A 23,676-nucleotide genomic window follows, 5' to 3' on the forward strand; every position below is an offset into this window, starting at 1 on the left:
CTGAAGCATAAATGTAAACACAGAGTTAAGACTTGGTCCCCTTATATTCATGTCCCATGGTGTTCTGAAGATCCTGCTGTGATAAAAGGGGATTCTCAGTATTTGTTTGTGTGTGTTTTCTTGCCGTCTCATTCAAAGGCGCATTTCTTCTTTCCGTATATGATTTATGATTTGTGGAGGAATCTGTAGCTTATGTCCCCAATTGCGCACAATAACAAAAGAGTTTAAAATAAAGCCTTCAGTGTTAGCAGATGTCAAATAATGATGACAATAATGATGTTATCTTGTGCAAGTGTGTATTCATTTCATCAGTTTCTTGTCTGTACTTGTGCTATGTTGTGTGTATGTTTTTTGTGTATTTTAGCTTTCAAAGTAGTTTTTTTGTCTGTCATTTTTTCTTCAGTGACATGTTTGTTAGTATTTGTATGTGTGTGTTTACACGTCAGCAGCTTCTGTTCTGTTTGGGGTCAGCTTCTTTGTATTCTTGTGTTTCTTGGTCTAATGGTTCTGCTTTATTTTTGTGATTTTTTTTCAGTCATCAGACACAGACAACCTGCTGGGACCATCCAAAGATGACGGAGCTCTACCAGTCACTAGGTAAGAAACACACATGCACACACACACACACACACACACACACACACACACACACACACACACACACACAATTACACACTGTCTTCAGGGACTGAAAAAACAAATTTGAGAAATTTTGGCTCAAAGATCTCAAAGATCAGGCTGTCATAGCTTTATTTGTTTAGTTCGCCCATGTTTTATGATGCTGAGTTTTCTGCCTCCAATGCAAAAGAACAAAACAATGGAGCTGAATTTTATTTGTGGATATTAAAAAAAATATTTCCTGTCACTCTGGGTAATCCAAAGAATTCACTGTGAAAAGTTTTATAGCCTTAAAAAGTTGCAGTGAAAACTTTTCGTGCTGTGTTATGTGCATTGTCATGAGTAATGGCACTGCTGAGTCTGAAAGAGATGTTAAATTTTTTAAACGCAATCTGTTAATGCTATGAGCAGCACAAACTACACTCCTTTCACTGCTGTTGTATTGGGATGCAGGCATTATACAGGCAAACATTTCAGAACTTGTGGCACGGACATAACCTCTACAACTAAGACATCAAAATGTTTTACTGTAATTTGGTCGGACTGACTCTTTAATAAATGTAATGTTTAATAATGGCAGTGTATTGGTCTTTTAAAGGACTAGGGGCCACAGAGCATAACAGTGACAGTGTTTCACTACGTACCATGTTTGAGCATGCTCATGCATTGGTTGCAAATATGGCTTTCGTTTTGTGACAGTGTGTCAAAATCTCATCTTGTAAATTGTATCTTTAGGCTGTTCTGATGAGGGTTCAGCCAAATCTTGTAGACCCAAATCTCTCTTGTCTAGTTAGTTTACATTTAACTTTGCGCCCTGATCTTTTCAGGCTCGCTCCTGCTTCGTTATTATCCATATGCGTGCCTCTGTCCCTGTGGGGAGGCCAGTATGACTGTTTTTTTTTTAATGAGCAGCCCGATGAGTAATAAGCTGTGAAACTTTGGGAGCATTTGCTGTAGGCCAGCAGCTCAACAAATAGCACCAACCCCCACTGAGACAGAGCTCACCAACCTAATTACACTGTCCACATTAGCCACCCCTCCCCATGGTCATCTCCATAGACAATAACGAACAAAAAGCTGGCTTTCATTGAAGCCGTGGTCCCATTTATGTTGCCCAGTGGGCTGGTTTCTGTTGCATTTTGTTTTCTGATTTTCTGCCTCTGCTTTCTTTTTGTCTGTCTACCTCTCATCTCCCTGTCTCAAATCCTTGCCTTGTAGCGGACCTGAACAATGTGAGATTCTCAGCATACCGAACAGCCATGAAGATCCGCAGACTACAGAAAGCACTGTGCTGTAAGTAAGACACACACACACACTCGCACACCTTAATACCTACAGCCATTGTCTGCTTCTTTTAAAGTCGAGGTGTAACAAGAGGACGCAGTAATGATTTGAAGCTTTGCCAGATGTTTGTGCCAGACCAGCAGAGGAGCCAAGGATTTTTTGGTTTTAAAATTGCACGCACCTTATCAATGTGTGTATGTGCATGGTTGTGTCCATGCATAAGCACAGCTGGCGCATGTGTTAAGCCTGTTGAGCACAGCCACATTTGGTTGCAGGTGGTATTTTTTCAGGGTGTGAAAAAACATTTTTCTCAACACGGGAGCTGCTGTTTTCTTTTTTGTAATAGAAGCTTCGACAAAGCCGGCTATTATATGCAGTCTCAGGTGGCTATTAACTCCTCACACACACTGCAGGTGCATGCAGACTCCCCCTTTTTGTAAGGTTTGAACCAGCATTGCAGAAGCTACTTGAGTTCAGCACAGTGCAATAGTAATGGTGACAAATGTTAACTATTATCCAGCTGTTGACATTATTATAGCAACCCATGCTGCGAGCCCACACTGCTCATTTACATCCTGCTGTTTGTAGGAAGTTTGCTCTGTGTGTGTGAAACAAATGTAAGCGTGTGTGCAGAGGAGGCCTGTGTACCTGAATAATCGTGGGTATCAAAGTGTGTTATTGTGTTTGTTGGTTGTTAATAAGTTTGAATGATTCGGGCATTTCAGTTTGCTATCTCATATTGCCTCTCTGATTGCATGCGTGTGTTTGCGATGGGAATGCATTAGTCTGAGTGATTTCGACTTGGGGCACCGCAATTCAATTTCATCCATTAGATTAGAACAGTCACAGCACAAAATATGCACATACGAACACACACAGCAATGATCTGTAGTTATTAGTTAGTTAGTAGCCTGGGTTCATGTGAAATGCTTGGAGACCTGTGTGTGCCTGTATGAAGGTTTTATAGGTGTGTGTGTGTGTGTGTGTGTGTGTGTGTGTGTGTGTGTGGATTGCGTGTCTCAACACACATGACAGGAACACAATAAAATGGCTAATTGGGTTAAGTGTGTGCCAGGAGGCAGGAGAAGCACAAAAGAGCTTGCCTGACATCCTACTAATGTGCCACAGCCTCTCAGCTTGCATGTAATGAGAAAGCTAGAAAGAAGTAAAGTTTTGCCTTGTGACAGCATATCTGCCCTGCTGTGTGCCCACTCCACGTGGATACACCCCAGTAATTAGTGCTATCTGGGGAGCAGGGGGCAGCATAAGGCAAGAAAGCTGCAGAGGGGTTGACTAGGAGTGAGCAGCGGGGCATATGAGGCGACTTAAGTGAGGAGAGGAGGTGAGAGGGATGAGGCCTGTACTGTCGGAGAGGAAGCAGGGTTTAAATTGTTTCTGAAAAAGTGCAAAAGGGTCAGATGAAGGGACGCATACACAACAACAGAGGGTTATTGCCTCGTGACTGTCGTTTCACTCTGTAATATATCTGTAAAAAAGTTCTTAAAACTCCTGTTTTTTAGCATTTGTTTGAAAACACAAACTGTCTAAATAAGTTAGAGACAGTAAGTAATTGTGACATTTTTTTTTACTACTGACGATCTATATCTAGATCTACACTGTAATGGCTGTAATTTTGGTCATGCTAATTAACCACCTGTAGCAAAAAACACATTTTGAACGTAGACGGACTTAACTGGCTGACCTTTTCAGTGGACCTTGAATAAAGCACTAATTAAGAGTCCCATTAGGACCTTGCCCTTAATAGCTCTATAATTTCTTGTAAAAACATGGTATCCAAAATCCATACTAGGTACTAATTCTACCCAGGAGTTGAGTGAGCAGTACATCTACTGGAAAAACTTCAAAAATCTTCACCATTTTGGGAAATATGCTTACTTGGTTTCTAAACAAATAACACATAACAAGTTAAATTAGTGACCTAGAGGTGCTAGTAGACAGTGTCAGGCTAGCTGTTTTCCTTGTTTCCAGTATTTGTGGTACTGTAAACTAACTGGCTGCTAGGACCAGACACCACACCATGCATGAGCAGTGCGTAATGACTGCATCGCTGAACTGCAGTGGATCACACACCCACACACATACAGCAAAAGCCTCTTTAACAAATGGATGTACTATGTCCGCAGAACTGCAAGAGGGCTTTTAATATGAAATGAGTTAAGTTAGATATAGATATTCAAAGTGTAGTGAGACGTGTCTGGAATTGAAGCAACGACCCTCCAATTCCCAAGTCCCACAAACTCCCTTTGTTTTCCCACTCTATTATTTTCAAGATACGCAAGTATTATCTACAGTATCAAAGACAGTGTAATATAATTGAGGTTGATATGAATACAATATTCCATTTTTTGCTTTGTCATTGAAATGTTGCAAATTAAATTAGAAGAAACTAGAGTCTCAGTCTGACTCTTACATTTTTTTCCCTTGTCTTTTTCAGTTTAGATTTCTCACCCGTATTAATATTTCATCACAATAATCCATCTGTTCTCCGTCTGTACTCCCTACTGACTCTCATACTTAGTTGTTTTGAACTATTTTGGACAAAATATCAGTCAAGTCTGCAGTTTTGAAGTGCCTCTATGAATAGTCTGTGCCATTTTCAGCTCCTCGCCCTGTTCAGATTTGATGGCATTTTTAGAAAAATCGTAGTCGTTTCTGAAAGCCCATTGAACAAGTCTGAAAGGTTACTAATGGTTCTGACTCTCTCTTTTTTTTCTTTGTCCCGTCACCCCTTTTGTGATTTCTTTATTTACTTTTTTCTTTGTTCCTTCACTCTGCTCTTGTTAACCTTCCTCTGCTCTCCTCCCATTTTTACTTCTCCTAATCCACCATCGTCTCCTGATTGCTTACTCTCCTACTGCATCCTAGATTTTCTTTCCCATCTCACTCACACGCTTTGGTTTTGTTTACCCATGTCCTATCCTGTAAAACATGTTTTAAGATACTGTCTCTCTCTCGCACACACATTTGCAGTGGACCTGTTGGACCTCAACGTGGCCCAGAACACCTTTGAGCAGCACAAGCTCACCAACAACAATCAGCTCCTGTCTGTTCCTGATGTCATCAACTGCCTGACGTCCATCTATGACGGCCTGGAGCAGGAGCACAAAGACTTGGTCAACGTGCCGCTTTGCGTTGACATGTGCCTCAACTGGCTGCTCAACGTTTACGACACGTACGTATGCCATCTGTTTCACATTTAGTACAGACTGTTGTGAATAAGCCTCCTTCGTTTTCTGAATTTGCCACAGATTAAAAAAATCTGGCAATTGTGCATGTTTCCTCCTGCATCTTATAAGTTTGTTTCTTCATGAGCCACAAATTACAGCAGGTAAAATTTCTCAAAATAGATTGGGTGAAAGTGGCATAACTGATGCATCTCATCACTCTGCTTGTACAAATTTCAAATCCATGCACAAGTAATGCCTCAGCTGGCTTTTAACCACTGTGTTTGTTTGAGACCAGACATGAATACGCACATGTTCAAATACACTCTGCACTCGCCAAAACAGCATGGACATAATCACACACGTTCACATGCTGTAAACCAACATGCATACTGCTCTAACCATAGATGGTGAGTATACTACTCATTGCCAGTGTCTAATGTGTCTGTGTGTGTGATCCCTGCAGTGGTCGCAGTGGGAAGATCCGTGTCCTCTCCATGAAGATTGGTTTGCTCTCTCTCTGCAAGGGACACCTGGAGGAGAAATACAAATGTAAGTGCCTACGAGTATGTGAGATATCTACTGATGCACACATGCACTTAAACACACCCCTGTCCAATAGCCCCCTTGTATGGGCCAGTCTGTGTGAGTCCATCCGTCCATACTTTTCCAGCATGCCTGAACTCCCAGCTGTATTAATCAAACTCACAGAAAGAAAGGCAAAGAGAGAGCACAGCCAGAGAACGGAGTCGTCTAATTGGATGAGAGACCTCCTACGCGTTTCCTCTGTTCTTTATTTAATTTTCTTTTCTGATTTATTTTTGAGGATTAGGGGAGCGTGAATATAGGCTTGCTGCACTGGGAGGAGACTGTCATTCTGGCTTCCTGCTCTTTGTCTCTGGCGCTTTATCTCTATCTGTCTATCTTCCTCCGCTGTCACTGCTCACACCATTCTTCATTCATCCAGCAGTGCCACTTTGTCTTCTTTCCTGTCTTACTTACTCTTGCTCTCCTTCTTCTTTCCATCCTCCTTCCTCTCTCCCTTTTTTCTCTTCCCTTTCTCTTGCTATGGCGTCCCTGAGCCTATTCGTTCCACTGGCAGTTTCTATTAGCCTGAGAAGGGTATCAAGTACGCCTGATTGCGTCCTTCCTCCTTTACTCTTTTAGACTCTCATTGGCTGTCAGTCCCATGCATATAGATACACTGCAACACACATACCTAACCAGGCATGCTGCCATTTGACACTTTTTGTGGCACTCGTGTATGTCAAATGTAATCTTGTCGCAGAAAGCAGCGAGTCGGGGACGTGGGTGTTGATCAGTCAGATGACGCAAGGGCTGTATGTTCGAATAGGGTCACAAACACACATCAGTGCCGGGCCTCACATAGAGATCAAAGTCAACTGCAAGCAGAGCAGAAAGACCTGTCATGCCCTTCGTTCTTCCTCTCTCTCCCCTCTTTCTCCACATTAGCCTCTCTGCTCTCTTTGCTCAGTTTGTGCATGAGCTCTGGAGATGATTTCATAGCTTCATCTAAAATATAACTCTGTAAGTGTGTTAACTGGCCAAGCCTGCATGTCACTGGGCAGGAGTCCATATCCAGTACAGCTCTGTCAATCACTCTGTGAATGTGGCAGACGGTTGAAGGCACGAAGAGAGAGATTAGTGGAGAAAGATGCTGGCATGTAAAATGGATCCTTTCCCTCATTTCTTCTCCATCTTCTCTACCTCATGCCACCCACGTATACACATAAACACTTCCCACTCCGTGCTATACCGTCACACTTTCTCCCTCCACATCTATTTATAACTATATGTTTTCTGTGAAATGTCACCCACGTTTGACTCTTTTCTCCCTCTCTCTCTCTCTCTCTCTCTCTCTCTCTCTCTCTCTCTCTATCTTATCCACCTCCACCCTCTCTTCCCCCTACTCAGACCTCTTCAGCCAGGTAGCATCGGCAGGTGATACATGTGACCAGAGGCAGCTTGGTCTGCTGCTTCACGAAGCCATCCAGATCCCGAGGCAGCTCGGGGAGGTGGCCGCCTTCGGAGGCTCCAACATTGAACCCAGCGTCCGTAGCTGCTTCCAGCACGTATGTTTGCACACAAACTAACCGCATGCACGTCAAATACTGCAAATAAGCAGTTTGAAGATGTCACCTTACGCTCTCTGGAATTGTGATTTATTCTTTTCACCATTTAACGACTTGGTTGAGAAAGTAACTTAGTAATGAAAATAACACTTACAGCCCTATCACAGTCAGAGGCTAGTTATGACTTAAAAAACTGCAAGAACAAGGAGGACAAAAGTAAATTAAAAGAGCTCAACTCAAAGTGGCCTACAGCACAGATTGTTATTTTGTATAATATCTCAACATTCTTGTTTTGAAACAAGCTTACCCACATATTCCAGGAACAGTCGGGTGTTTAGTCTGTTGGTGCTACACCCTCTGAACATCTTCCGTTTGGTTCTCCAACAGTGCAGGGAGTTTTTTCTCTGGTTAGGGCTCTTAAGAGTTAATAGTTATGTGCTACATGCACTGTATATATATTACCTAATTAAAAAAATGATTAGGTGTGAAGTACTCAGGGAGTAATCGATTTATCCATTCCTCAGCTAACGTATCATGTTTATCTCTTGAAGACATTTTATATCTGTTGCAGCTTAAAGATGCTTGAAAAACTGGCTGATATTTCACTTTTTTCACACTCTCTCAGTCAGTTTATGACATGAACCAACACATATCTCATACAGTGTTCTAAGAAAACATTATGAGCTTGAAAAAGTTGGGATCTATTATTGGGCTCTTCTACTACATTGTGATAGAGCCAGAGCTGTCTCTGCCAAAAGATCTGCATCAGCCTCTAAATTTACCAATGGGTTAGTTTAGCTTTATGTACTGTACATGTAAAGATTTTAGAGTCAGAGTGACCAAAGGTTGGTCGAAATGGTCAGTACATTTAAATTTAGTGACATTATTCGTAATAGTTTTTGGCAAGTGATCGGTACTGTAAGAGATTAAGTTCTGATGCATTCTTCCAAAGCTAATTGTCTTTAAGCGCCTCAGTCTCCTCCACATTTTCCAGCTATCTAACACCTGCCTCACTCAGTCCTGTAAAATTGCTTCAGTATTTAAGCTCTGCTGACCAACCATGAAGCCTCAAATGGCCTCCAGTTTTCTGCTGGCTGTCCTCTAGTGTTTTACTGCGGCCAGCTAACCACTTTCTCCAGGTTTATCTCTGGACGTTACTGGCATTTAATGATGTCTTCATCCCCCGGGATCACAGTTTCATTTTTCTCTCTCCTCTTCTCCCCTGGCCCATGCCTCAGCAGTCATAAATGGGAGCCAAACATTAAAATTAGGAAGCTATAAATTTTACTGATTTACTGCGTTGCGCCTCTCAAAATAGCAGAGTGAGTCGGTTTTAAACCTTATCTCTCTCTCCTTTTTCTTTCCAAAATAATCCAAACACCTCGCCTCCTTGCCTACAATTCACTCTCTCAATGACATATTAATATACACATGCACACAGAGAGGTGAGCATGCATAAGTACGTGCACAAATTGCCCACAGACCTGATCATGAATTGCTGTGCCAGCTGTAGTCCAGCTGCCTATTAATCATTCAATCATCCAATCATGTTTGTAGGTAGAAACTGACACACATACACACAAACACACACCACACTGTCTCTCTCTTTCTCATTTACACACTCACACACATACACAAGCAAGGCCCGGTGCCACCTGTGTGTCCGTCTGCCCTGCCAGTAACAGTGCAGTCACCCAGTCCATTTGGTTTAATAGGGATGTGATGAACGAGTTGCACCACCATAAATATGGCCTCTTTCACTGTTCCTTTGTCAGTCTCCTTCATTTACCCATCCATCCGTCTATCTAGCCATCCTTTCAGCCATCTCTTCTCTGCAGTAATTAATCTGTAAGTGCCATAAATCTGCGATTAGGCACAGAGGAGGAAGAGAAGGCAAAGATGAGACGAGTGTAGGGGAAAGGACAGACGGCGAGGTACTTTGATTGTTCATGGGAAAGTCAAATGGAAGGGCACAGCATGTAAAGATTATTTCAGATGTCATCAAGGTGAAAGTTTCATTGGCAGTCTTCTCACTTGTCAACCAGTAACTTATAGTAGTCTTTTTATGCACCTCAACCCTTCCGAAAGAACCCCATTAATTAACATTTTATAGCTTTCAAGGTTTCAAAATGAACTTGTAATTCACTCCTGAAACACAGAATCAGTGACTGTTGATGCCAAAGCTTCATTTACACAGCTGATCTTTCTTTCAATGTTGTTTGAACACAACACACAGATGTAGAAGAACTTCATGAAATACAATCTGTATGTGTAAAATTTTAAATCAGAAACGTTTCATGGCTACAAATCTGAGTAAATATTGGATTCGTTTGTTGCTACTTGATCTTTTTTGATTTTTGGTGCTTATCATACACCGGAGCTCGCTGGTCAGTGTTATTTTTGAGAACTGACTGCAAATATTTATTTAAAAAAGCCTATACCTGATTCCAATTTTCAGGTTGGAATGTCCTTGGAGTTTGTTTTGGAGCATTCATTTATTTTCAGAAGGATAGGGACCAACACCAACACACATACACACTCACAGCCTCCATATCAAAGCTTCTTGCTCTGTGTTGGCTTTTCCAGCGTGCTCATTATAATCTACACTTGAACAAAGATTCTCCTAAAATTTTGAAATATATCCCGAAATATATTTTCTTTCGGCTTGTTTCTGCTTGTCGACAGGTTGGTTTTAAAAGGGACAAATGTTGGGAAAGTGGACAGACACTATTGCGAAGCCTAGAAATCGTTTCAAATCCAGAGTACTTAAAACAGTAGACCTTGCATTGTGCAAGTACAGGTTACATAAACAACTACACCTCCAAAAGTTTAGAGCAGCAGTTACAAGTAGGAGTTTGTGGGTGTTTTTCATAGCTACTTGCGTGGAGCAGTATGGCTAAAGCCAGGAGTGTGTAGGACAAGGGTAGAGAGGGTGTTAGAATCAATCAGTGTTTATTGTTAGATATTTTCAACTAATAAACATGAATAAGGAGGTCGTAAAGGTTATTTAGTCTTGGTCCACAATTCAAGGCTATAATGAGTCTGAGAGTATTGTCGCTTTAATATGTATAGTCATCTTAAATTTGTCTGCATCTTTATTAGGCTTTCGGTAACAAGCTGCAGCCTGTTATTCATTTCAACGAATGATTTTGTCCATGTTTCTTTTTCATGTTCAGTCTATCAGCCCTGTTTGTTCAACTTTAATAGAAACCGTAAACTTCACATGGTTGCTAAACTTTTGATTTAAGGGCTCTTAACTCTTGGCTCTGCGTCTATTACACCCAGGTGACCAATAAGGTGGAGCTGGAGCCCAGGCAGTTTGTTGATTGGATGCGTCTGGAGCCCCAGTCTATGGTTTGGCTTCCTGTCCTGCACAGAGTGGCTGCTGCAGAGACGGCGAAACATCAGGCCAAGTGCAACATCTGCAAGGAGTGTCCCATTGTTGGCTTCAGGTAAAACACACACACACACTAGGATTAACATTTAATTTAGGATTTGTTAAGAACACATACAAAATTTACGAAAAAGAGTTAAATGTAACAACAACAACATGTAACAAGACACACAAACACTGAATGTGTCAGCGTTCTGTGTTGTTCTCTCCTGGTTGAGCTTAAAGGGCAGATCTGCTCTGGAGGGCAGGCATTTATCTAAATGTCAACAGCTGATACACCACTGACTAAATACCATCCAGAGGTTTGCAATGAAACACACACACACATACACACACATACACACACAACAGCAAGCTCATACACACTGACATACAGAGCACGGCCATATTCACAAAGTTCACAGAGAGCCGACTGGCTGGCAAACAATCCATAACAGACCACCCTCTGATACTGTGCAGGACTGACAATCACGCCTATGCATACACACAAGCACACACATATATCTGCCATTGATTCAGGTTGTTCATGATCTTATCCTGTGCTTATGCAGCAACAACAGGTAAAGAAAGATGTGCATTGCTGTTCAACAGCTGTAGTCAATTTATCATAAAATGTAGTTTTCCACTGACAGTTTTTCGCAGTTTAGCAAGGAAAAGCTATTTCAGTATCTGGAGATATGTGTAACACCACGGCGAGTGAAGTAGGGTGGCAGGATTGTCCCTTTCCGATCTCTTGCTTTGCCAGCAGAAAAAGAAATGCAGTCAGACATTTGATGAAGCACACATCTCCCAAGTCCTGTCATTGATCGATGAGAGGGAGCGATAGAGGGAGAGAAAGGCAGAGAGGGATAGGAAGGAAAATGCATAGCAGGCAGTTTGTGGATTTTTTTTTCTTGTAAGTGTTTTTTTTTTTTTTCAAAAAAGCATGGTGGTACATGGGATCATCCCAAAACTCAAACAGAATGTAATTGACAATTTGTCCGCAGACATGTTTACATAATAAACGTCAGCTCGATCGCAACAAACTAGTGGGACAGATAATAAGCCACCAAGCCGCATTCAACATGCACCATTTACTGTGCATTCAGGCATACTTATGCTGGGCATATGATGTTATATCTACATATTTACTTGCAATGTTGACCCTGTCAGAAATAATTTAAACTAAATGGCTAGCGGGTGCTTCTGCAGTTGCCAGGGGATATGTGGAAAAAGTGTGGAATGGCTTAACTAATCTAAAAAATGTAATTGAACAAAATTCAATCAAAAAGTACATATTTCTCTCCTACACCTCAGCACCACATGTTGCCACTAAAAGCCAAAAGTTATGGATATGCACATGATATAATTAACTGAAATTGTTAGCTAAAGGTCTTGAATAAATGCTTAAGTAGTTTAAGTAGATATTATAATAGACATAATTGAATAATTTTTTACTGATTGATTTTGATTCACTGTTATTTTAGTTGGCATCGACACTGTTATCCACGTATTCCTATTTCAGTCCTTGCTTGGACTTCTAAGAGGATAAGAGGCCATTGAAGGTCAACAAATATCACCAATACAGGTCCCATAATTAACCAAAGTTGCTAGTGGATAAACTCATTAATTAAGGGCCATCTCAGCACCTCCCACTGTGAAGGTGAATTAATGCCCGCTCCATGTAGTAATATGCTGTTTGTCAGTACGTAATGGCGCGTTTGACTTGGTGGCGGTGTGTGCGCAGTTGCATCCTTTGATATATGGCACTGTCTCGTAGCTAATCAGTCAGCTAACCTTGGGAGAGCTTGAAAGGAGAGAAAGATAAAAGACTTAAGCTATTATGTCTGAATGGCTCCTGTCTCAATTTAGCTGTTAAATGGCCTTCTTGCTACAGCTTCTACAGAGGACAACATCCTTGACAGTTGCTGTCACGTTGTGGTGTTTTGGTAGAAATCCAACTGTCTGTCACACTGTCAGAATATTGAGAAGAGTTTGAATGTGTGTGTGTGTGTGTATGTCTGTGGACGTGGATTTGGAGGACTGGTGTGACTGAGTGACAGTGGAAAATTGACAGCTCTCCAGGAAGCTCCTGTGTAGCCTGGAGACGAGTCATGTTGTAGAGCTACATATGTGCGCACTCTTGCACGAGCACACACACCCCGAGGATATAAAAGTGAAATCTGCACACTTTACTTCCCAACTCAACTCATCTCACTTTTTTTACTTCCCTTTCCCTCTCTGTCTGTCTCTCTCTCTAGGTATCGCAGTCTGAAGCATTTCAACTATGACGTGTGTCAGAGCTGCTTCTTTTCTGGGCGCACCGCCAAGGGCCACAAGCTCAACTACCCCATGGTGGAGTACTGCACACCGGTGAGAGAGTAACATACACATATGTCGACACAAACAGCTCATCCCATATCTCTTTTCCATGTGCTCGCACACTCCGCTCATCCATTTAATGAAAGCACACACATTTCACAGACTTTTGTTATAGCAGCAACACATTTACACTCAATTTGAATTTGCTACCTCGCACTGAGCCCATACTGATGTTTTAATTTATAAATGTTATTTTCTTCAACTCATAAAGTTATTACGTTAAGACTCAAACAGGACTTCGTGGATTGCATTTAATCAACTCAACACTACCTGAACCAGCACTCCCCCAGCAACGTAGCCTCTTGCATTTTTTAAAATGGTATTTTTGCTCTGATCGCCCACTAAGGCCTTGCGCACACTCTGCATTTCAATCAGTGCTTAAGGTCAGAGCTCTTAGATCAAATGGGCCTGAGACAAGTCCTTCCACTGCAGACTCAGAAAAACATTTTAGTTTTCTTTGTGCATGTGAATGAGCCTTTCCCAAACCATGGCCACAGATGTTGAAGCACATTACAGTTGAAGTATAATGTATATATTGTAAATGAAAATATAATATAAGTTGTAGAAGTAAGATTATCTTTGATCTTTGAACCATGTCCAAACCTTGAATTAGACCAAAAGTAGACAGAAGAATAGAAAAGAGTTTTCCACTTGCTTTCAGATACAATATGGCAAGTGTACATATGTGATGGATATGTCAAACCTGAACCTGATCAGGGACATTGAAAGTTCGAAACAAACTTACACTCAACTTTAACCATGAGCAGTGTATTATTTCTTTATTTTGCATTCTGACTCCAATCCCCACATCAATTCATATCTTATCTTAACCAAAAAACAATCTTAGACCTAATATTTTATGGTTTACCTTGTGGGTGCTCTTTTTCTCCACAGCAGGGAAATGAGTCCCAATTATAGACAACGTAAACAGATTTTTATCCCCACATTGTGATTAATACAAGTTGACACTACTCCTGCGTCTTGCATCCGTATCCTACTTCCCATGCAGTTGATTTCTCCATCTTCTTCGACAATCAAACCTCCCAGAACTATGGCTTAATTTGAATTTATATTAACAAATAGTAAAATAGTAAAACAGCCATTGCTCTCTGAGGTCTTTTTTATCATTTTTGTCATAAAGCAATATTCTACTTTAGTACTACGCAGAGAGAAGAATATTAGAAAAGTGGGAGCTTGGCAAAATTGAACATTGCTCTCCTTCTCAATTAGGATCACACACTTGTGGGGCCGACTCGTTTCATTATTGCTTAACCTCAAACTTTGAGTGACTCAAGTGGAGCCGTTTCTCATTTCTGTCTTTTAATTTGCTTTTTCAATTTTGGAAATGGGATAGATATTGACTTTGGAGGAGCAGCTATAGGGAGTAGTGATCATTCTTTCCTGAGTTAACATGCCCAGCAGCTGCCTACCTCGACTTTGAAAAAATATTATCTTATTTTCAGCTTTGCCGCAGCAACAAACACTTAAAATGTTGGTTAAAGATTATTATGCGGCTATAGGGCACATTAATCAGTCAAGTGTTTACTGATCTTCAACTTTATCAGAAAGGAAGAAATACACTTCAGAGAGAACTCATCATTTCCCACACATTTTTTATTGTCACATCTTAGATTTAAAATTTTATCAGGATTTTTTGCCAAAAATCTGCACACATCCCCATAATATAAAAATATGTATTGTATGCATAAGTTACAGCTAAAGTTGAGCTCAATTATCCTGACCCACTCTGTGGCCAGTTCAACTGAATATACATAATATTTAAATTATTTGTGTACATCTACATGTGTATCAGTGTTATCTAATAAGAGCGCAACAAGGGCATTACTCTCCTAGACTCTGTTAGAGCTTCTCTCTCAACAACCTGAGCAGCTAAGCAAGACAGACTTTGGTTAGATGAGATTATGAACATAAGGACCTCTCAGCTATGATGGCAGATCTCACTACAAGAGACAGTTGTTAGTGCGACAGAAAAGAGAGACTCGTGACAGCAGCTGCAAAACATCCCGTGAAACTGAGGGCAGAAGAGAAAAGATTGTATGCACTTGATTAAATGAATATTTGAACTTATCAGCTATAATGTTGAGCTCTGTGTCTGCCAGAAAGCAGTCGCAAGTTATCACCATCACTGTTGTGAAGAATGGCTGTGACAGCAGCATGCTGTCGGCAGGCTTTTCAGCACAAACAACTGGAAGCCAAATACAAGCCAATTATTGAGGACCGCTTGCTTCGCAGTGCCAAACACTTTAGACTGGTGCAACGACTTGAACAATCACCTTAAGCACACTGTACAGTCAGATCAATACTGGAATGGCTGGAGAACAAAATGAAGAAAAACCTTGAAAGGCTTTGACTTGAATGCTGCTGAAAGCTGAGATGTTTTTGAAACTTGTTTTTTATATACAAATCCAGCATAATGGATTATACTGTAGGATACTGTAGACTGGGAAGAAACTCTCAAACTTTTAGATGTATCCAAAGACAAATCTGTAATTCCTGCCAGAGTGAAATCAAATGAAAACTCATCAAATCAGGTTACTGTGTTGTTTTAAATCCTGCCATTCAACTCAACTTTGATGTGCATGCTTTTTTTTATTGTTTCTCTTGGTTTTCGTCAAAAGAAATCTCAGTATCTTACATAATTATATTTACCTTTCTCCCCATGCACAAACCAAATCGTGTTTCAGTTTTATACCTTTGAAAAAATCAAGTCTACACTGAATGATAATACTCAGAAAAAACAGAGTTAAAGATTGATGGTGGCTTTTGTGAGACTATGCGGTCATTTAATACGATTCGTTCTTTCATCTTTGTCGTACTGTTTATTTTATGGCCACGATATTGCTTTTTTTTTTTTATTAGGTTTTCATTTTTATGGGAGTGGCATTTTCATAGTTCCAGTGGGCTTTGTCAGTGATATTGAAGGAGCCAAAATTGGTACTGCGCTGTATTGATTACTGTAATTTCAATGTTTTTACCTTTCCTAAGTGAGAGATGTTTGGCTTTCCACTGTCGCTGGTGCCTTTAGAGTCATATTGTTGTCATAATAGATCAGGTGCCGTCCTTGTAGTTATATAACAATCCCTCTTTTCTGTTTTTCTCTCATTGTTTCCTGTCTATATCCACATTGACACTCTGTAATCAAGCAAAAAAAGAAAATAATACAAAGAAAATAAAACACATCTGTTATTCCTCACAGAAAGGAGCTTATATAAAAATGCACACACACACACAGAAACACATACGTATAAACTTGCACAAATTCTCCTCCGGCTTCAGTATAATTGTTCTGTAATTGCTGTTGGTTTGCTAAAGCTACCAGCTTAAATTGCATGGATTAGTCAATAAGCCAAGTGAACTCAATAGAGGCTGTTCATTTACGCATAACTGTCAACTGTGGGAGTGGTATATTTGTGTGTGTGAGTGTGTTTGTGTGTGTATATATGTGTGTGCTTGTCTGAATCCCCTGCAAAGGGATTTTCTCCCCCTCTAGTCAGGTTGTTGTGGTAATTTGTTGTTTGCTTGCAAGGCAGAAACCACTTCTGCAGGAGGAACACCTTTGCTAAGTGTCTAATTAACAAAACACATTCTCTTCTGCACAAATGGACATGCTGCTTATGTGCACAGGAGAGTGTGGAAATGAAACTCACACACGAATACACGCATGCACATAGATAACTGCGATAGATAAAACGAAAACCTTTTCTGTCTCTCTCTCTTTCCCTCTCTCTCTCGTAGACGACATCAGGCGAGGACATGCGTGATTTTACCAAAGTGCTGAAGAATAAATTCCGATCGAAGAAGTACTTTGCCAAACATCCTCGGCTAGGTTACCTTCCGGTGCAAACAGTGCTAGAGGGCGACAACATGGAAACGTAAGTAAAACTCGAGGGTCTTGATGCAACAGATGAAATGTGATTAGCTAAAATACATTAAAATCTCTTTACAGGTTGATGTCTGAACTAAAAACTGAATTTCCTTTGTTTGGTTTTATGTCTTCATTGTCTTTCTTCTGTCCTAAAGTCACAATAAAAGTATGTACATGCCCCTTAGTTCAAGATTAATTATCGAAGAAATGCTGACATTTTACCAGAGAGAAGATCGTGGATTTTACCATTTAAAAACCTTCAAAATATTTTTGGCATAACAAGAGATAGATTCACAGTCTTTAAAAGTAGGGCTGCATAAACTGTGTTTTAAAGCAGTACATTGATTCATAACATTTGGGGACTTGTGAGAGACAGATTCAATCAAGAATGGTCAAAAATCGATGCTGCAAAGGTTGCAAAGATACCCTGAGTCAAGCAACAAAGACCTTGGATCTTACACTTCCCAAAATTGCGACTTGATAGCATCTTTCATTAAAACCTCTCTGCTGGGTAAAACCAGGTCTCTCTCAAGACGTTACAGCTTTCACAGGCTGAGTAGTACTCTCCATGACTGAGTTTGACATGTAAAATTGATAGAGTCCCCCTTTTTAAATGTGTCTTACTGTCAAATGCCTCACTCTGTCATAAATATCCTCATGTCACAGGTGATGAAAAGTCTAGCCTGACACACACACACCTGTGCTACAGTATGTGAGGAGTGTTAATTTCCACTCAGTTTATGTGTTTATTTACCTGTCGGTCCAGTCTTTACCAGGTGCCATTGCTGCACTGTAGATCTCCTGTCTGCAGCACCTGCCCCGGTGACTACGTCTGATTTATGTCTCTGCTCACGCCAACCATAAATCCCCCTGGAGAGCCGTTTAACTAGGCCCACATTATGCAGGCGCCCCTGGCACACTGCTCATCCTCCCTGCTGGAGAGTGCATCTGTTGTGGCCCTTTTCAAATATCAGCCCACTTACTTTTGAGGGTCTTACTTTGTGACTCATTTCTGTAATTTCTCTACATTTTATCCGTCTGTCTATTGTCTCCTTTTCTCTCGGTGTCTCCTTATCTTATGCGATCTCTCAGCCACTCTTAATGTCATATTCCACTTCGGACAGTGCAGTTTTGCATCTTGTCAGCGTTCCCTGTGACATATCCCCCGACATCCAGTTGCGCACAGTCACCTCTCAGACTGATTGCACTCCCTTTTTCATTCCTCCCATCCTCGCTCGCCCTCCTGCTCACCTCCCTCCTTGCTCCATTCTCACTTCCCTTCCTCTCTGAAAAATGACTCCAGAAAGGTTTGCCTGATAAATGCCCCTAAAAGAGAGAGAGATTATGGCAAAACGCAGAGATCTTTTCAAAATATGGAAAAAAGGAATGGAGGCTCAGGGACAATTTCATGGTCATCATTTTCCCATCTCCGTTACTGTATTAGGTCTCTCCCGTGCGCTGTGGGATTTTCACATGTTGCCACAGGCTTGAGTACACTGTTTTATGCTTTTTGACTGTTTATACGATCTGGCTCAAACATATAACCAGTGTGCTCCGTATACCACATTTGTTTGATCCCTCTCCTGTCACAGCTTAGCGGCTTTTGGCATCTCCGTGTCACTAAAATGAACACTGTGGCCTAAATTGATTTTTTTCTATCATTTTAACAAGGTCTAGATCCCTGCTTAAATAGAGGAATTATACAGATTAGGTAAACATCGTAATGTTGTTGACCTCGTTTTTTGTATTTGATTTTTTTTTTTTTTTTTGCAATATCAATATTTAACATATTTAATGCATTGTCAGGCGCCCCTGGTGGTCTTAACCAAGCAAACTTCCAAAAAGTTGACATTATTAAAGTACTGTAGCAGCAGAAGAGAAAATGAGATTGTCTGCTGTATAATTGCCCCCCTTAATGCACTCACTCCCTCTCTCTCTCCTTTCTACTTTTGTGTCAGAGTTCTTCTTTTTTAATGCCACCCACTCTCTTTCTTTACACCTTGAGAGAGCAAAACACCACCTACTCTCACCTCCCACTTGTATCTTTGCTTCATTTCACGGCAGATAGGATTTTAGATTCGTCACAGCTATATTTGATAATGTGAAAGAGCCATTCTAATGCTTTTCTACTAATTGTTCATTTTTTTTTGCTCTTTATCCTACATAACCAGATAGAGTAGACCAGTCTCTGCTGCATTAGACCTTGCAGAGAGGTTAATGGGTTTGAACGTGGATTCAAAAATAATGGCTAATTTTAAAAGTGAAAAGTTTTCTACAGTCATGCTTCATGAAAGTAATTATTGTTATTACATTAGGGAAAAGTGCATTTTGTTTTATGAATCCATGTTTATGTGTAGAAAAGTAGGTAGCCCAAGTAAATTATTAAATTAAGGTAAATGTCACTCTGGCAAGTTAGATGATATTTTGTTTTAAAATTGCACACTGATGATGGTGGCAAGCATTTATAGTGTGCGTTAAGAGCCAGTCATGGCAGGTATGTGTGGAGGCTGCCTAACTACACTGTGGCTGATGTGCATCTCCTCAAAAATGTAACCAAACATTGGGACATCATTGCCTACAGAGATTGTCCATGAAGGAAATTGGCCCAAACAAAATCTGTGTAGTAAATAACAGCCCTCTCCAGGTAGATTACATTTGCATTATTTTTTTTTAACCTTCCAGTCACATACAATGTATACATCTACAGGAATGTGTATATTCTGTGCACATACTGTACAGACAAAAAAAACATCTACAAAAGAACACTGGTAGTTTAATTTAATATCCATCCAAAAGATAAAAAAAACAAGAGTATCTCTCTCATTCAGTATCTGTATTTCACACACAAACACACGTTTGTCTTTCCAGCCCTCTAGCTGTCCTTCTGACAGACAGGTAAAGGTGTCAGCATGCACAGATAGTCTCTTACCCCTGACAGAGTAATCAGGAGGAGGACAGGAACAGCAGAGAAAAGCGATGCTAAATGTGACTACTACAGCATGATGGACTGAATTGATTTTTTTTTTTTTATAGAAACCTTTTAGGGCATTAACAAAAACAAGAAAACTCTGAAAACAGTGAAGCACACATTGTTACAAAAACATAAAGAGAGGATAAAAGACATGAGCTCTTTTGGCAGTTTTTTCCCAGAGCAGTTCCAAGTTTTAGAAAGCACAGCGCTCCAAGTCTTGATATCTTGATTTGAGCCAGCTTCTTCTTCAAAATAAATGCTGTCCTACATGCTTCTTACAGCTCGTGAGTGGGTGCTTGTTGCTTAACCAAAGTCCATTAGCATTTGCTTAGCCCAGGCTTGACGTTCACCCTTCTGGCAAGACAGTGACTCTTGTAAACTCTTTGTTAAAACAGCACCACTTTTATATTGATGGTGTATTTGGAGCTTTCTCTCTGATGGAGTTTGACTTGACCGTGTGAGCTTTAGATCAGTGCCAGATTAAATAGTTCAGAAGAATAACCTTGATTTCTTGAATTTAAAGGAATATGCCACATTCTCACAGAAAAGCAACATGTTTTACATTGAACCAATGACATAGTTTTAGGTACCCAATCATTTTCACTACATCTGTTCTTGTTATTGTACTTCAATGGCCACAACAGCCTTCTATCCAGACACAGTCTTTATAGCATCCACATGTGTTAGACCCCAAATACTCTACTCTACAAGATCTCTGCTGCCATGATTTCTCCCTTCCCCCTCTTCCCTATTTTTCTTTAGTGCATCCATTTGAAGGTTAAAGTTACGTAACTGTATGTGAATCTCTCTATGAAGCTTTCAATTTTTGGCATCTTTCTCCAGAAAAACAAAATGAGCACACTTCCCTCTGGCAAAGATGTTGGCGAGGGGCTTGTAAAATGCAGCACCAGAGGCTATGAATAGTTAGCTCAGTCCGCCCTGCTGACCTGGATCTCTTTTTTTTCTCTCGCCATCTCTCTCTTTTTCATCTGAATCCCCTGCTACATTTCAAATTCTCCTCACAGCTACAGAAGTGTGACTACACCGGCCGCCCCGCTGTGAGAAGTATAACCACCACGCGGCACATCTCCCACTGAATTTCCCTCTTTTAATGTGTGAGCAGAAGCACAAGGCGAAAGAATGTCAACCTCAACTATTATCTCGCCAATTTTCTAGCCAGCCTCCTCAGTGAAAACAACACATTTCTTTGTGTTTTTGAGATAAGAGGGTGTACCATATGTTTACAAATAACAATTTGTGCTCTGCGTTTCTAAGAATAGCGGCAATTATTATGGACTGAAAACCAGAAACAAGAATAGACTTGCCATTTGCCTCTGGCATCCTCACATGTTACATTATATTTCTAAAAGCTAATGACAAGTTGCTTCAATTGCTGGGCTCTTATACATCAAATTTCTCTTTTTATAACATAATGTACTCTATTGCAGATTAACTAGAAAATAGGTTGTATGTTTTTGCTGGCGTGCTATTTCAGTAAATCCTGCTGGAAATAAATGAGAAAAAGGAACAAATTTGGGCCATATCATTCTGTTTGCAGGAGGATTTGTAAAAACCAATTAAATGAAATGTGTGTGACAGCGACGAAGCAGACTGACAACAATCAAGCCTTTTCTGTGCGAGCTTTCATAACCTGTGTATATAACTGGTGCTGACTGGTTCACTTGTACATCCTGCCTCTTTCAAAACTGACTGCCAACCTACATTTCCTGTGTCAGGAGTTTACTTTGAAGCTGGTTTTAGATAACGTCACGAGGGATATTAATGATCACATGCTCTGTATATATTGCTGACCCCTTTACTTCTTTCTGTGTTGAGTCCAGCCACTCAGCTGTTGGACAGCTTCCTCTTCTTCCTTCACCTGCTGTGTTTTTGTATCTGACCCACTGAGTGCTTTTGACCCTGAAATATTTTGTGGTACCTTTACTCCCCTTCCCCTCCCTCCCTCCGATTCTCTTACAGTCCCGTCACCCTCATCAGCATGTGTCCGGAGCAGTATGAGTGAGTATCTACGCCACCAGCAACACCTCGTCTCCAGACTGGAATGCCTTTTAAACGACACCACCTTTACTCCGTTCTCTCCTCACTCACCTCCCCCTGAAAGTCCTCACTCCAACTAAAAAATGACCACACTGCATGTTGCATGCCTGCCTGCCTGCCTGATCCACTGGCTGAAGATGCAACCAAAAAAAAAAACATCACTGTCACCCGCTGTCTTCTCACCGTCACCTTCTTCTCCTCTCTAAAGCATCCAACTAGCATTCAGTTGCTCATCCCAGCAGCGGCTGTCAGAAACCATCTAACGCCTCCGTAGATCATCCTGCTCTCCCATTTCTTTCTAGGATCATCAGATTTGTTTTCTAGGTGATGTCGTAAAGGACCATTAGGTTATGTGCGTCTATGTGTGTGCATGTGCCTGTGAATCTCTTTGTGTTAATGAGGTTGTGTGAGCATGCTGAATCTCATTCATCTCCATTACCACGTTCATTTCCAGGCTGTCCCAGTCACCTCAGCTCTCTCATGATGACACCCACTCCAGGATAGAGCAGTATGCCAGCAGGTACATTCTCCAATCATTACATCACATCAGATGGCACACATATAAAGAATTGCTAACTGCATTTAAACGATGCACATTTAAAAAGCTTCATTATAGAAATCCACTTTTAAAGGAGTGTAATAGTGCAAGTTTAATTTATTTACTAAAAATACTTTTGAATTTTTCCCAGGAGCACTTGCCTTCAGTCTGTACTTACAATGCATCTATTTATCAATGAAATAAATGAGGATGTGATGATGAAGCTCAACTGAATCAAAACTTTAGACAGTCATCTTAAGGGAGTAGTGAGCAGTTGCTGCCTGGAAGTGATGGAAAATCTTATGATTTGAGTCAATAAAATTACTTTTATATGTGATTTGCACTAAATTCAATCAAATCAAGTGAAAAACAAAAACTTCATAAAACGCATTTGTAGTGCAATGTTAAATTATTGTTGAAAAGAAAAAAGCTTCCAGGCAGTCACATAAATCCAAATTGTGTTGACTGTCTTTATTATTTGCTCCCTGTGCTCCTTCAAGGGTGATATTCCTTTTAGAGAACAGCATTTATTTTTTTCTATTACGCTGTAAAACAGTCAGAATCAAATAAACACATTCTGCCAATATCTATGAAAGGATCCTGTTAAAATTGCTCTATTAAGGTGAGACATTACAAAGGCAGAAAGGAGATAGCATGTTTTCCACTAAATGTGAGAAAGACATTTATAATTTCGCCTTCATTTGTGTTTAAAAGAGTCATTTTAAGACCTTTTTTACCAGGCAACTGTAGACAAAAAAGAGAAGCAATACTGTTATCCTCCAGTTTCCCCTCAGACAAGTAAAAGCAACTGACAAACACAATCAACAATATCTGGATTTCTGTCAAATTTATATAAATAAAAGCTCCACAAAAGTTCAGCGTAACTTTAAATATTGAATCATTAATGTCACCCTGAACCTTTTAATATATCATATTGAAAAAACTGTGCATCTCTTGATATTAAAAATCATATATATATTATAATCTTTGAGTGCAGTGGAAATATGCTGTTGTGGCATGAGAAGTGTCATTATGTTTTCATAGCATATTACTGCTACATATTCACTGTCGGGGAAAGGTACAAACAACAATATAAATCTTCAGAATTCAATCATTCAATTCGCTTTTGATTTTTGAATATCTGCTTTATTATTTTGCGACGTTTGCATATGTCAGATTTTATACGACTGTCAAAATCTGCTGTGTGAGTGGACTCACACATGCAGCCACCCACCTCTTTAGAATGGCGACATTATGGATTTGCTGCTGAGATCAGAGTAGTAATAAA

General features: G+C 40.3%; 1 protein-coding gene across 14 annotated transcripts in view; it reads left to right on the forward strand.

Annotated features, from left to right (window-relative positions):
- utrn (utrophin) overlaps positions 1-23,676 on the forward strand; it is a 166,503-nt gene that overhangs the window by 124,917 nt on the left and 17,910 nt on the right. For 11 of the 14 annotated variants that reach the window (XM_027284138.1, XM_019259060.2, XM_027284139.1 and 8 more), the window contains 10 exons: positions 536-597; positions 1,837-1,911; positions 4,894-5,095; positions 5,554-5,639; positions 7,023-7,180; positions 10,466-10,632; positions 12,815-12,926; positions 16,692-16,828; positions 21,773-21,811; positions 22,305-22,370. In XM_027284138.1, the coding sequence (XP_027139939.1) occupies positions 536-597; positions 1,837-1,911; positions 4,894-5,095; positions 5,554-5,639; positions 7,023-7,180; positions 10,466-10,632; positions 12,815-12,926; positions 16,692-16,828; positions 21,773-21,811; positions 22,305-22,370 (1,104 nt within the window). The remainder of the gene's footprint in view (positions 1-535; positions 598-1,836; positions 1,912-4,893; positions 5,096-5,553; positions 5,640-7,022; positions 7,181-10,465; positions 10,633-12,814; positions 12,927-16,691; positions 16,829-21,772; positions 21,812-22,304; positions 22,371-23,676) is intronic. The other 3 variants (XM_027284141.1, XM_027284145.1, XM_027284144.1) reach the window with 2 other exon arrangements.

The sequence above is a fragment of the Larimichthys crocea genome, chromosome XI, assembly GCF_000972845.2.
Source record: "Larimichthys crocea isolate SSNF chromosome XI, L_crocea_2.0, whole genome shotgun sequence".
In the NCBI taxonomy this organism is placed as follows: Eukaryota; Metazoa; Chordata; class Actinopteri; family Sciaenidae; genus Larimichthys; species Larimichthys crocea.